The sequence below is a fragment of the Ictalurus punctatus genome, unplaced genomic scaffold, assembly GCF_001660625.3.
Source record: "Ictalurus punctatus breed USDA103 unplaced genomic scaffold, Coco_2.0 Super-Scaffold_100068, whole genome shotgun sequence".
Taxonomy (NCBI): Eukaryota; Metazoa; Chordata; class Actinopteri; order Siluriformes; family Ictaluridae; genus Ictalurus; species Ictalurus punctatus.
The window spans coordinates 1511879-1524777 of NW_026521091.1; the positions used below are offsets into that span (position 1 = coordinate 1511879).

General features: G+C 41.9%; 4 protein-coding genes across 5 annotated transcripts; 3 read left to right on the top strand and 1 right to left on the bottom strand.

The window, feature by feature from the left end:
• The first annotated feature begins 6992 nt into the window (after nucleotides 1-6992).
• LOC128630859 (histone H2B-like) lies at nucleotides 6993-7592 on the top strand. The gene has a single exon (XM_053679172.1). The coding sequence runs from the start codon at nucleotides 6993-6995 to the stop codon at nucleotides 7365-7367; it is 375 nt and encodes a 124-aa protein (XP_053535147.1). The 3' UTR covers nucleotides 7368-7592.
• Nucleotides 7593-7941: 349 nt separating this feature from the next.
• LOC108261413 (general transcription factor II-I repeat domain-containing protein 2A) lies at nucleotides 7942-9256 on the bottom strand. Of its 2 annotated transcripts, none has more exons than XM_017462311.3 (2): nucleotides 8865-9256; nucleotides 7942-8569 (listed from the first exon to the last, which is right to left on the bottom strand). In XM_017462311.3, the coding sequence occupies exons 1-2, from the start codon at nucleotides 9253-9255 to the stop codon at nucleotides 8085-8087; spliced, it is 876 nt and encodes a 291-aa protein (XP_017317800.3). In that variant the 5' UTR covers nucleotide 9256; the 3' UTR covers nucleotides 7942-8084. The 2 variants fall into 2 exon arrangements, with proteins under 2 accessions (XP_017317800.3, XP_047009764.2); XM_047153808.2 differs by having other exon boundaries at nucleotides 7942-8599.
• A 1649-nt stretch (nucleotides 9257-10905) lies between these two features.
• On the top strand, nucleotides 10906-11766 carry LOC124626018 (histone H1-like). Its single transcript, XM_047153809.2, has one exon. It carries the CDS (start codon nucleotides 10921-10923, stop codon nucleotides 11515-11517), a length of 597 nt encoding a protein of 198 aa, XP_047009765.1. The 5' UTR covers nucleotides 10906-10920; the 3' UTR covers nucleotides 11518-11766.
• Nucleotides 11767-12129: 363 nt separating this feature from the next.
• LOC124627526 (histone H2A) lies at nucleotides 12130-12588 on the top strand. The gene has a single exon (XM_047153810.2). It carries the CDS (start codon nucleotides 12130-12132, stop codon nucleotides 12514-12516), a length of 387 nt encoding a protein of 128 aa, XP_047009766.1. The 3' UTR covers nucleotides 12517-12588.
• The last annotated feature ends 311 nt before the right edge of the window (nucleotides 12589-12899 follow it).

Sequence of the window (12899 nt, forward strand, 5' to 3'; positions counted from 1 at the left end):
GCGACATATTTTGCCAATCTTAAACTCCGCTGTCATTCTGGAGGTGCAGTTTTGGTTGATGCATGACATTTAGGTTCAAACACAGTGCGTATGGGAAAATAGAAGGCCAGTGATTAGACAGTGCGAAGGCTGACTTTGGATTCCTACTTGTGTGTGATGTTTGTTATGTTAGTTTCTCTTGCACAACTGTTGAAGTGCATATGCTTTCCTTGTGAGTGACACTTTTTAAGAATGAGATGAGGGTTTGAGACAATGTAGCTAATTTTGACCTTCGAGAGTCCATTATATCGTGCATTTGCGAGAGCTGATAAAGCAAGGCCTGATAGTTGTGTTTGCATTCCTTTCTGTGGTGCTTGTAAGTTAGTGAAGTACTTGTGTGGTAGAATGTGAACTGGGTTCAAAGTGAACACAGACATTGGTGCTGATCCGCTGAATGCTGGGCCTACTAATAAAGGCTTGTGCTACTATGTGTGACCTGTAGTTGCAGTGGACGTAGGACTGTAGTATATACGGGCCTCGAGTCCAAGGACGTGCTCAAAAGGAACGTCTTGTGTTTGAAACAGTAATATCAATGTTGTACAAACACAGACAGCTTTTTCTAACCTCCTTACGCTGATGAGTGTTTGGCTGTATGCTTTACTATGTATGTTTTACCCAAAGTTCCTGACTATTGTGTTGTACTACTACTACTACTGCTGCTACTAATGGAACCAAAACATTAGTACTGATAATAGTAATGATGTTTTGTATCTGTGTGTGTGTATTTAGAGAGAGAGAGAGAGAGAGAGAGAATGGGGAAGAAGAAGACGTTAGCAGGTGAAAAGCAGTGCCTAGTGATTGTTTTCGAAAAAGAGAGCTATTGTGTGACCGTTGGTGTAAGGCCCGCCTCCTCGCCTGTTCTCAACTAGGTCCTGTCGACTGTGGATAAATAGGTGGGCGCTGCGCGAGAACTTTCATTGAGTGTTTTGACTTTGAGAGCAGCGTTATGTCTGGCAGAGGCAAGGGTGGTAATTAATACTCTCTTTTTGCAAGTGGTACCCTCGTTCGTAATTTGAAACTAAAGACTTTAACGACAACAACAACATCAACAACAAAAACACCTTTAACGAGGTGATAATTATCGCCACCCGGGGTTCGGTATGTCACCCCGTGTGGCCTCCTCGCCGTCGGCGGGGAGGCACTGGGTCAGACTACGTTACAGTGGAGAAGGAGAAGCGCCAGACAGGTCTGAAGTCGGAGTAAACCTTTTAAGTAGTCAATGGATATCGACTACAGATGTATACTCTTTTATTGCAATGCCTAACAGAAAAGAGTATGAAATATGTTTTACCAAAGAACAGGCACTTCAAACATTTTCTCAAATTTTTAATAATAATACAGGAAGTGAATTCTGGAAAAACTGGGAGATGACTACATCAGCTCCCCAAGACGTAAAGAGCATTGTAGTAAAGTTTTGGACTGGGAGAATCGCTGACTCGGATGTAGAACAATACCTCTTAAGGTTTGGTGAGATACTGAACCCTGTTGACAAGCCGCTGGACCAGTTCGGGATATGGTATGGAGTCAGGAGATATAAAATAAAACTCAAGAAAAACCCCGACGGAAGTATATTGCAGATACCAAATTCCATTTCCATGGGACCATACAATGGAACGATTACATATCCCGGCCAAACAAAGCGATGTTTTATATGTAACGATTCCGACCATCAGGCAAAGGACTGTGAGAAAACAAAGTGCTGGAAATGCGGAAGCTTTGGCCACAAAGGAAAGAGTTGTAGAAATACACAAGTATGTAATTTATGTAATGAAACTGGGCATATATATTTTCAATGCCCAAATTCTTACAGCTATAAACTAAGAATGCCGAAAAATCAAAAAGACATTGACCAGAATGCAACACAAAACGCACATAACACAGAGACCAAAACAAACGATAAAGAGGATAACAACTGGGAAGAAAATAAACTACACACAAGTGAGGACGACTCGACATCTGGGAGTGACTCAAGCAGCACCGATACCAGCGACAGCGAAGACAGCGAGGACTCTGAGAGCAGCGCCGAATCTCTGACCCCGGAAGGGAGACGGAAGACACCGGAAGTACCTGCTGGAAGCAGCGGAGCATCTCCGCCCAGTCTTTCGTCTGTGGAGAGACGGCAAGCATCGGAGTATCCTGCGCTATCAGCTGTAGAAGTCGGCGAGACTCGGATCGGCTCAACCCCTGAAGGAGGTCTACAAGCCCCAGAGGAGCCTACGTGCTCAGAGGGAGAGACCGGAGCGACCCAGATCATTTCTACACCTGCAGGAAGCCTACAGGGCCAAGAGGAGTCATCGCATCCAGCTGGTGAAAGTGGAACAACTCGGACAATCGCCGACAACACAGGTGACACTGCGGACACTCCCACGCTGGCGAAAGGTAAAAACACTTTAGACTATCCATATAAACGCCAAAGGCGAAAGAGGAATTCTCCTGGAAATGTTGACAATGCAAAAAAGGTTAAGGAATGATGTATATCGCCTACTTTTCTTCCCTTTTTTATGACACAATGTCTTTGATTTTAACTGCAATTCCTATATCATTTAAAAAGAAATGTGATATATGTCTGCAGGAATTAAGGTTAAATGATGTGGATAATGTTGAGAAAATGTGGACTAATGGACATGCAATAATATCTATCGGAGAAGATCCTTCTCTTAATTTTTTATGTTTTTTTCAAATTTAACTGTTTCCACATGTAATGTTAGAGGGATTCAGGCAAAAATGAATCAAGTAAAAAAGTTAAATATATTGAGTGGTGAACATGTTGATATTTTATGTATACAAGAGACCAGATTAAGCAGTTTTGCAGACGTACAGGACGCTCAAAGTTTATGGATCAAAGGTCCTTCAATCTTTTCAATAGGTGAAAATAAAGCTGATGGTATTGCGACCTTATTTTATAACAATAAATTTAAAATAATTAAGAGCCGTGAAATAATTCCTGGTCGATTAATGTTTATAGATGTGTTTTATTGCACAAAAAAAATTAGAGTAATAAATGTATACACAGCACAGGATACTGTTGGTAAAATCCGGCTTTTTAAAAAGCTTAAAATGCTCCTGTGCGTCGGTTTCTATACCATTGTATGCGGTGATTTTAATACAATCACAGATGATAATGATAAAATTTCTTCCAAAATATGTAAAATTAGGAGAGAAGGTGGTGTCCTTAAATCTATAATGAATGAACAGCATTTCACCGACATATTTAGGACATTATATCCAGAGAAAGTGGACTTTACAAGGTTTGATAAAACATGTAAAACTAGGATTGACAGGATATATATTAATAATAATTTTGAGGCAAAATTTTATACAACAAAACTCTCGGTTGAGTCGGACCACTTGACAGTTATATGTGGCATGAGACTTAAAAATGAAGAAAGAAGAAACTATTGGAAATTAAACACACAAATCTTGAAAAGTCCTTTATTGATTATAGAATTAAAGGAAGAAATTAATAGGATTAAAACTTTAGATATCCTCACGACCAATTATTGTGATTTGTGGGAAGTTTTTAAGATCCAGATTAAAAAATTTCTTAAATACAAATGTCTATGTTTTAATAAAGAAAAAAATGAGAAGTACAATACAATTCTGACACAATATATAAACCTAAAACTGAAAAATACAAGAGATGAAAGTGAGGAAAACAACTTAAAGGATTTGAAAAAAGAGATAGAAACTTTAAATAATGAGTTTTTACTGAACATTCAAGTCCGAGCAGGAATAATTTCCGATGAACTTCTAAATCAAACAAAAGCAATTTCACTATTTAATAAAAGGAAAGAAGCCCAATATATCGAAGCCATTAAAACAGATAATGGAACTATAGTGAAAAATCCTAAAGACGTCAGAGATGCTGTTCGGATCCTTTGTTCAAACATGTACAACTCAATTGAAATAGATAATAAACTCCTAAAAACCTTTTTGAATGTAAAAAATAGTGTTGACCCGCCTTCCAAGAGCTTAGGTGAGGAAATAAAAGAGGCTGAGGTTGTTGATGCCATTAAATAATTAAATCTAAAAAAGTCTCCAGGGAAAGATGGTCTCCCGTCTGATTTTTATCATGCATGCGCCATAGATTTGGCTAAATTATTAACGCAAGCCTTCAATGATGGGATCGCTAGAGGTTACATGCATGACTCGTTCTATGAAGGCGTTTTATCCTTGTTGTATAAAAAGGGTGAAATGAGTGATATCAACAACTGGAGACATCTCACCCTAATGAATGTCGATTATAAGATTTTTGCAAAGACCATTATGAACAGGATGAGTGACTATTTGGACATAATAATAGCTAAACAACAAACGTGCAATAAAGGGAAGATTTATGTGGGACAAGTTGAACACATTAAGAGAACTAGTTTTTGATAAAAATGGTGACGGTTTTTACATTGTGGCTTTGGACCAAAGAAAAGCATTTGATTATATCTCAAGAGACTATTTGTGGGAGATTTTAAAACTGTATCAATTCCCTGAAAATTTCATAAACATGATTAAATGCCTTTATGTTAAATCGACGGTTGAAGTAAATGTTAACGGTTCTTTGACTGAACCATTTGAAGTTATGCGGGGTGTAAAGCAAGGGTGCCCTCTGAGTGCAGCCCTATATATTTTATCTATAAACCCACTTGTACAAAAAATCCAAGATGATCATAGACTTAAAGGTCTTCAAATAGGAAAGAACAGAGTCGTGATCTCTGCTTATGCTGATGACATAACTGTATTTGTGAAATCTAAACAAGAACTAGACATCATCTTTGAATATTTTAGCGAGTATGAGCAAGTCTCTGGAGCCTCCTTAAATAAAGCTAAAACGGAATGTGTCTGGATTGGAAATGAAAAAAACAAATTTCCCATAGATGTCCCAGAAGTTCAGCAATTAAAGGTTTTAGGTATATATATAGATAATAATGGCTGTGTCGACCATAACTGGTCAAAAAAAGAAGAAATAATACAAGATGAAATTGATAAATGGAAATCATGTAATCTAAGTTATAAAACTAGAATAAATATTATAAAAACTTTTCTATTATCAAAAATACTGTTTTTATCATGCATCTTACCTCCGACAGAAGTTTGGGTAAAAAGACTTCATAAAATATGCTGTAATTTCATATGGGATACGACTCGTGAGGTTACAAAACGTGAGCTCCTTTTTAAGAGAAGGGAACTGGGAGGCCTTGGGGCTGTCGATATATCCCTAAAAACTAAAATAGCAGTGTGCAAAATCATCGCGAGTGGTATTGCCAGGCAAACCGAATGGATAGGGAACATCTCTAACTGGAAATCTAAAAAAGGTCCATCGAGGAAAGGTATTCCGTATTATAAACTGATGTTTTCCGACTTCACTAACAAATTTAAAGATCTAAACATCGATTGGGTGAAAGACTCGAGCAAAGAAATATATCTTTTAATTGTTGATCGAGTTTATTGTAACCCTGTGGCTTTCAGAAATTTGGAGGAAGACCAAAACAAAGAATGTCTCCAAAATTTACAGAATAAAATCCTATCTGAACACCTGAGAGATACAACTTGGTTAGTCGCTGTAAGAAGGCTCCCAGTAAGAGCGGTTGTAAAATGGAGCTGTTTTGTAAAATCCAGTAAATGCCCGATGCCTAATTGTAATGAAGAGGAAACACTCGAACATTTCCTGTTAGAGTGTTATCGCGCTAAAGAAACATGGGCTAAATTAAAAATCATTGGTCTCAATATAGAAATAAATATGAACTCAATTTTCTATGGCATTTTTAAAGAAAATTGTAGCAAGACTCAGCATGACTTCATTTGGTTCATAATATGTTTGACTAAATCTAAACTCTGGAAAACAAGGTCCAGAATGACTATAAATCAAACGTTTATATCCAGTGATGTTGTATTCAAGGACATTCAAAAAGAGCTAAAAAGACTAAAAAGCAGCACATCTTGGTTTAAAGACTCTTCAGTGTGGGACAATATTTGCGTGTAATTGTACTTTAACTATGTAAGTTTTTTTTTTCTCTCTCTCCCTTTCTTTCTGAATATGACTTGTGTAAGATTGTGAATTTTGCATAATTTCAATAAAACTCATTAAAAAAAAAAAAAAAAAAGCAAGGGTGGTAAGGGACTCGGCAAAGGAGGCGCTAAGCGTCACCGTAAGGTGCTTCGCGATAACATCCAGGGGATTCACCAAGCCGGCTATTCGCCGTCTGGCTCGGCGTGGTGGTGTAAAGCGTATTTCTGGTCTGATCTATGAAGAGACTCGCGGTGTGCTGAAAGTGTTCCTGGAGAACGTGATCCGCGACGCCGTCACCTACACCGAGCATGCCAAGAGAAAGACCGTGACCGCCATGGATGTGGTGTACGCCCTGAAACGCCAGGGACGCACCCTGTACGGCTTCGGCGGTTAAACGCTCTAACACCGAACGACGCGAATACAACGGCTCTTTTAAGAGCCACCCACTTGTCTGGAAAAAGAGCTGTTGCGTGGGGGGGGGGAGGCTTTTTCTTTCGTGAAGCATAAGGTCTCAAACGCTATACAGAAGTAGCGTAAATGGTAGCTCTTTTTGTATGTTTTGTAATAAACTATATGTATATGCACAGTATTAAATATCATAACCTGTTTGATTAAAACGATTTAGTGGATGATTTTAGTAGAAACTTACTTCTATATTTCTCTCTCTCTCATATACATGCATATATAATATAAAACGATTTTTTCTCAAGCCAATTGTTTTTTCATAGTGCACGTTGTCCTGAAAGTGGAAGGGAAGGGAAGGGAAGCGTAGAGGAGGGGAGAGAGAAAGCATGGAGGAAGGGAGGAAGCAGAGTGCAGTAGGAGGTATCGAATTTTGTCCAATCAAAAAAAAGTGTCTTGTCTGGGCATCATTAGCATGTGGGTCTGTAAATAGAGCGGGCGCGAGGCGGGCGCTAAACATTTTCTGTTCGTTTACTCGAGAAGCAGCAACATGCCCGATCCAGCCAAGACCGCGCCCAAGAAGGGCTCGAAGAAAGCCGTGACCAAGACGGCCGGCAAAGGAGGCAAGAAACGCAGAAAGTCCAGGAAGGAGAGCTACGCCATCTACGTGTACAAGGTCCTGAAGCAGGTGCACCCTGACACCGGCATCTCATCCAAGGCCATGGGCATCATGAACTCCTTCGTGAATGATATTTTTGAGCGCATCGCCGGTGAGTCTTCTCGTCTGGCTCACTACAACAAGCGCTCCACCATCACCTCGAGGGAGATCCAGACCGCCGTGCGCCTGTTGCTTCCCGGCGAGCTGGCCAAGCACGCCGTGTCCGAAGGCACAAAGGCCGTGACCAAGTACACCAGCTCCAAGTAAAGCGCGTTACCGCCGTCTTCATCAACCCAACGGCTCTTTTAAGAGCCCCCCACTTTTCATACAAAGAGTAATCTCGCTTTCTCTCTCGCTGTGCGTGTGTGTGAGAGAGAGGGGGAGGGGGACTTCTGAAACGCTGCTCTCCCGTGCATGTTCAGGCTTTGGGGTAATTATAGCAGTCTGCTAAATGAAGAGATGAGTAAATCTAAACAGGGTTGTTGCACGGTTTCGGGGGTTGTATAATCTGAGCAATGCAAAATGGGACTTTAGCAACACAAAATTATTCTTAATAATCTTAATAGATGGTAGCAGCAGGAAGTAGTTGAAAATGGTTTTCTAGTAGCACATAATCATTCTAAATCAGGGGTGCCCAAACTTTTTCCTGTGAAGGGCCAAAAATCAAACTTGATTGAGGGCTTGTGGGGCAAAAGTAAATGTTGCATTATACCAGACTGTATTATATTAAAATTAAAGTTGCCATGGTTCTCCTCATTTATCATTTCATAATATTTACAAATAAATAAATAAATAAATAAATAGAAAACGTTAGTCTGTATCTGCTTCACTAATGCAGTTTTATTTTCAGAGTTCTATAGTTCAATGAAACTTATAGTATGATTAAAACATAGAACCAATCCCATTTATAATACATGTTCAATACCTAATACAACTATTCAAGCTATAAGCAATACAGCCACATGCCTACAATATCAGTGACCTCTAATGAGACACATGAAGCTGGTCCTTATTTTTCAAAAGTTTTTCCAAATTGGGATTCAGCCGACTTACTGTCAAAGTCAGGATATTATGTAGGTGAGAGTCAGTTAGTTTGCATCTCAGTTTACACTTGTTTAAGTTCATCAGACTGAAAGTCTGTTCACAGTGGTAGGTACTGCCAAACAGAGACAGCATCACTTGTGCCTGTTTGCACATCTTTGGGTACCTGTTTGCTGGGACACATTTGTAGAAGTCTGTCAAGGGAAGGGACCTGAACTTGTGTTTGAGTTCTGAATCACACTGAAGCTCAATTGGTTCCATCTGTAGATCATCACTAACTGTGTCCACACTGATGGTGAAGGGTTGAACAAACCACTCAAAGTCAGAAGCATTGTGTCTGAAGTCCTCAAAGTGACTGTCAAACTCCTGGAAAAGGTTGCTGAAAACAGCATCATACTCAGGTACCTTCTCTTTCACCATGCCTGCCTCTGTAAAACAGGGAAAATGGGCTAAATTTCCTGGATGTGGAGATGAGAGAGAGAGGAACAGTGTGAGACAGGGAGTGAAAGAAGAGAGAGGGAGGCAAATAGAATAAATAACTGACAAAACAAGGAAATTAAATCATGATAATTTAAGAGAACTTTGACACAAAATTTATCAGCTTGATTAACAAAAAAACCCAAAGCTGACACCACTGGATATAAATGCTAACTAAATATAAGTATTAATAATAATAATAACTGCACATAAAACTATGGTGAATAGTATAATTGTGAATGTTACCTGCTGAGAGATGTCTTCTGAGCAGCAGTAGTTTTTGTTTGAAGGCTCTGACGTGATAAAAAAGCTGGGTGATAATCTGGTCTTTTCCCTGGAGCTGAACATTTAAAACATTGAGCAGCTCTGTGACGTCCACCGGGAAAGCCAGGTCAGAAAACCATTTCTTATCCATGGGCTCTTGAATACTACCAATCTTGCTTTCCTGAAAAGCTCTGATCTCATCACGCAGATCAAACAATCTCCTGAGAACTTTTCCTCTGCTCAGCCATCTAACCTCCTGGTGGTACAACACATCACCATATTGCGCATCCATCTCATCCAACAGTACCTTGAACTGCAGGTGAGAGAGCGGCTTGGAGCGTACATCATTCACAATTTTGACGACGTCATGCATAACATCCACAAGCCCGATGGATTTGGCACATAGCTGTTCTTGATGTAAAATACAAGAAATCTGACAGCTGGCCCGTATGGCACTTTCTTGAGCTGACGAAGGACGTAGCAGCGCGCTCTGCTCAGATCGAAGTTTAGCAAGCAGCTCGTTAGCCTTCTGTTTTATGCCTCGCCGCTGTCCTTTGAGAAAGCTGAAGACCGTTTTGTTTCATAATGATGGATATTGTACTCTTTCAAAACAGCAACTGACTGCTTGCAAACTAGACACACTGCCTTTGAATTGATTTCAGTAAATAAAAAGTCATCTTGCCAAACCTTTTTAAATTTCCTCTTGTCTGTGTGCCACTGCCTGGATCTCTCCATTATTACCTGTTTGTTGACTGTCGCAATGAACGCTGGCCTTGAAGTACGCATGTACATTAAATCAAATTCTAATTCTTATATTCTCTACATTTAATTTCAGTTTGCATTTTTTGTAGTTCAAAAATAAATTTAAAAAATGTTATGTTAAATTAGAAATGAAGATCAGCATCAATTAAATTTCCCCCTCCCACCCTTCTCACATATGGCATGGCAGGCCAAATCAAAAATGACCACGGGACAACTTTGGCCGACGGGCCCTAGTTTGGGCATCTCTGGTCTAACTGTTGTAGTGGCACGTAGTCATTCGAACTAATGTCACAGTAGCACGTAGTCATTCGAACTACGGTTCTAGAAGCGCATAATAATTCTAAATACTGTTGTAATAGCACCTAGTCATTCGAACTAATGTTCAAGAAGCACATAATCATTCTAAATACTGTTGTAGTAGCACCTAGTCATTCGAACTAATGTGACATTAGCACAAAGTCATTCAAAAGAATGTTCTAGTAGCACATAGACATCGAAAAGAATGTTCTAGCAGCATGGAATACAACACACACAATGCTATAGCGGAGCTGGGATAAAGGGCATTAGGGTGACAGCAGAGTTGGGATTAATGGCGTTAGGGTTAGAGCACAGCTCGGGGTTCGCGGTGTTAGCGTTAGGGCCGAGCTCGGGGTGGAAGGAAGAAGGGCTAGGGTAGCGCCGAGGCCTGTGCTCGTTAGGGTCAGGGAGGAAGCGACCGAGCTAACCAGGAGGAGGCCGGGCACGCTGTGCTTTACACGGCCCCCAACGCGCTCTGTTTCAAATACTACACACACCACTGGACAGCTGCCAAGACATCAGGCTCTTTCCCAAGGCTCCTCTTTAACTCGGCCCAGAACGCATACGACGGCCGTGCCTGCTTTTCGCCCGTTTTTACACACCACATCGCACCAAATGCGCAGCCCGCCGGCTTGAGCACAACGCGCGCCGCGCCTTTTCATGTGCGCTACGCGAGACTGTTGCTCTCTAGTCGGCCAGGCCGGGCCACGGGAGAAACTAGAAAGCCCATCCTCGCTCAGCGTGTGCTTCAACGTTTTGAATCTCGTCTTGCGAGTGGGATTTTCACCGAGAAATGCCATGAGAAAACACATCTGAGCGCGCGCCGCGTCCGTGCGTTCATTCAGCGGCGCGCGAGTTGAGTCTACAACGCTCTCATATCCGTTTTTAAGACCAGCCCCCGGCCGCGGGGAGGGTGGTTCCTGTGTTACACACTAACGTACAGCGTACGACTCGTGTATTCTACGTAGTTCCAAGAGAGATGGCAGAAGTCGCACCCGCTCCCGCCGGTGCGCCGGCCAAAGCGCCCAAGAAGAAAGCAGCTTCGAGAGCAAAAAAAGCCCGCCCTGGCGTCGGCGAGCTGATCGTCAAAGCCGTTTCCTCGTCTAAGCAGAGGAGCGGCGTGTCTCTCGCTGCTCTGAAGAAAGCGCTGGCTGCCGGCGGATACGATGTGGAGAAGAACAACTCCCGCGTCAAGATCGCCGTTAAGGGTCTCGTGACTAAAGGCACTCTGGTGCAGACCAAAGGGACCGGCGCGTCTGGCTCTTTCAAGCTGAACAAGAAGCAGACCGAATCCAAGAAGCCCGTGAAGAAAGCCGCGCCCAAAGCCAAAAAGCCCGCCGCTACTAAGAAGCCCAGGAAGGTAGCGGCCAAGAAACCCGCCGCCGCGGCCAAGAAGTCTCCTAAGAAGGCGAAGAAGGCCGCCGCAAAGAAAGCCACAAAGAGCCCGAAGAAGGCGAAAAAGCCCGCGACCCCTAAAAAGGCAGCCAAGAGCCCCAAGAAAGCGAAAGCTGTCAAGCCCAAGACCACAAAGCCTAAAGCGGCAAAGGCGAAGAAGGCAGCACCCAAAAAGAAGTAAAGACGTTTGTTTCTTTCATGCTTTTGTTCCTTAAACGGCTCTTTTAAGAGCCACCCATATTTTCCTTTAAAGAGCAACATTTTCAGTCAAGCTTTATGGAATCAAAGCAATACACGTTAGAAACATACAATAGTATGGATACACATATCTGCTACATATCATGTACACATAGCCACAAGCTGATACTGATTTTAGTACAGTAGGATAGAATCCTGATCGTGATTCCTAAACGTCATTCCTGATCTCCAAAACGATGACAGAATATGTAGGATAACATATTGATACATAATAAATAAATGTTAATGATAAGAATAAATAAATTCAGTATATAGTTGTTACTTCGTGCTTTTGTATGAATATTCCCTTCTGTCTGTTTTCATTCGCGCGCTCTCTCTCTCTCTCACACACACACACACACACACACACACACACACACACACAAGCACAAACAGGGGTGGGAGGGGTGACGCTGGAATTCGACGGCCTGTTTGTGATTGGCTAATCTGCCATTGCGTTCTTATCGAATAAGAGAGTGGCCGTTTTGTCTATATCACGGAGAGCTCGCGGTGGAATGTTTATTTCGGAGTTGTTAGAACAGATCTGAACGTCAAGATGAGTGGCAGAGGAAAAACTGGCGGAAAAGCTAGAGCTAAGGCCAAGACTCGTTCATCCAGGGCTGGACTTCAGTTTCCCGTGGGACGTGTGCACAGGCTTCTGCGTAAAGGCAACTATGCCGAGCGCGTCGGTGCCGGCGCTCCGGTCTACCTGGCCGCAGTGTTGGAGTATCTGACCGCTGAGATCCTGGAGTTGGCCGGTAACGCCGCCCGTGATAACAAGAAGACTCGTATCATTCCCCGCCACTTACAGCTCGCCGTGCGTAACGACGAGGAGCTGAACAAACTGCTCGGCGGAGTGACCATCGCTCAGGGTGGTGTGCTGCCCAACATTCAGGCTGTGCTTTTGCCCAAAAAGACCGAGAAGGCCGTCAAGACTAAGTAAACTCGTCCACTGCTGCTTTGTCAGTACCAAAAGGCTCTTTTAAGAGCCACCATCTCTGCTTCAAAAGTGCAATTTTACACCCGTTTTTCTACTGAAAGTGTGCATTACACAGCCAGCACGTTTGAAATGAAAACACAAGCGTTATACTTTGCTAATAATTATGTGATAACGTTAAGTAGTAGTAGTAATGGTGGTAGTTAGCGTGTTGTCTAAATGAAATCTGAGGGGTGAAATTGTGCACTTTTAAGACAGCATATTTATAATTTAAAAAAGGACGATAATTTTCTAGTCATGATTTGTTACCATATTTAAGTAATGACTATAAGAACAATAGCAGTTAGCGTGCTGGTTAAATGAAGTCCACGAGGAGTGAAAATGGTTTG

Excerpts from the sequence above, each read along its gene's own strand:
- LOC128630859 (XM_053679172.1), top strand. The coding sequence starts at position 6,993 with ATGCCCGATCCAGCCAAGACCGCGCCCAAGAAGGGCTCGAAGAAAGCC.
- LOC108261413 (XM_047153808.2), bottom strand. The coding sequence starts at position 9,255 with ATGCATGACGTCGTCAAAATTGTGAATGATGTACGCTCCAAGCCGCTC. Across the intron at positions 8,600-8,864 it reads CAGAAGACATCTCTCAGCAG|GAAATTTAGCCCATTTTCCC; the intron begins GTAACATTCACA and ends CTCCACATCCAG.
- LOC124626018 (XM_047153809.2), top strand. The coding sequence starts at position 10,921 with ATGGCAGAAGTCGCACCCGCTCCCGCCGGTGCGCCGGCCAAAGCGCCC.
- LOC124627526 (XM_047153810.2), top strand. The coding sequence starts at position 12,130 with ATGAGTGGCAGAGGAAAAACTGGCGGAAAAGCTAGAGCTAAGGCCAAG.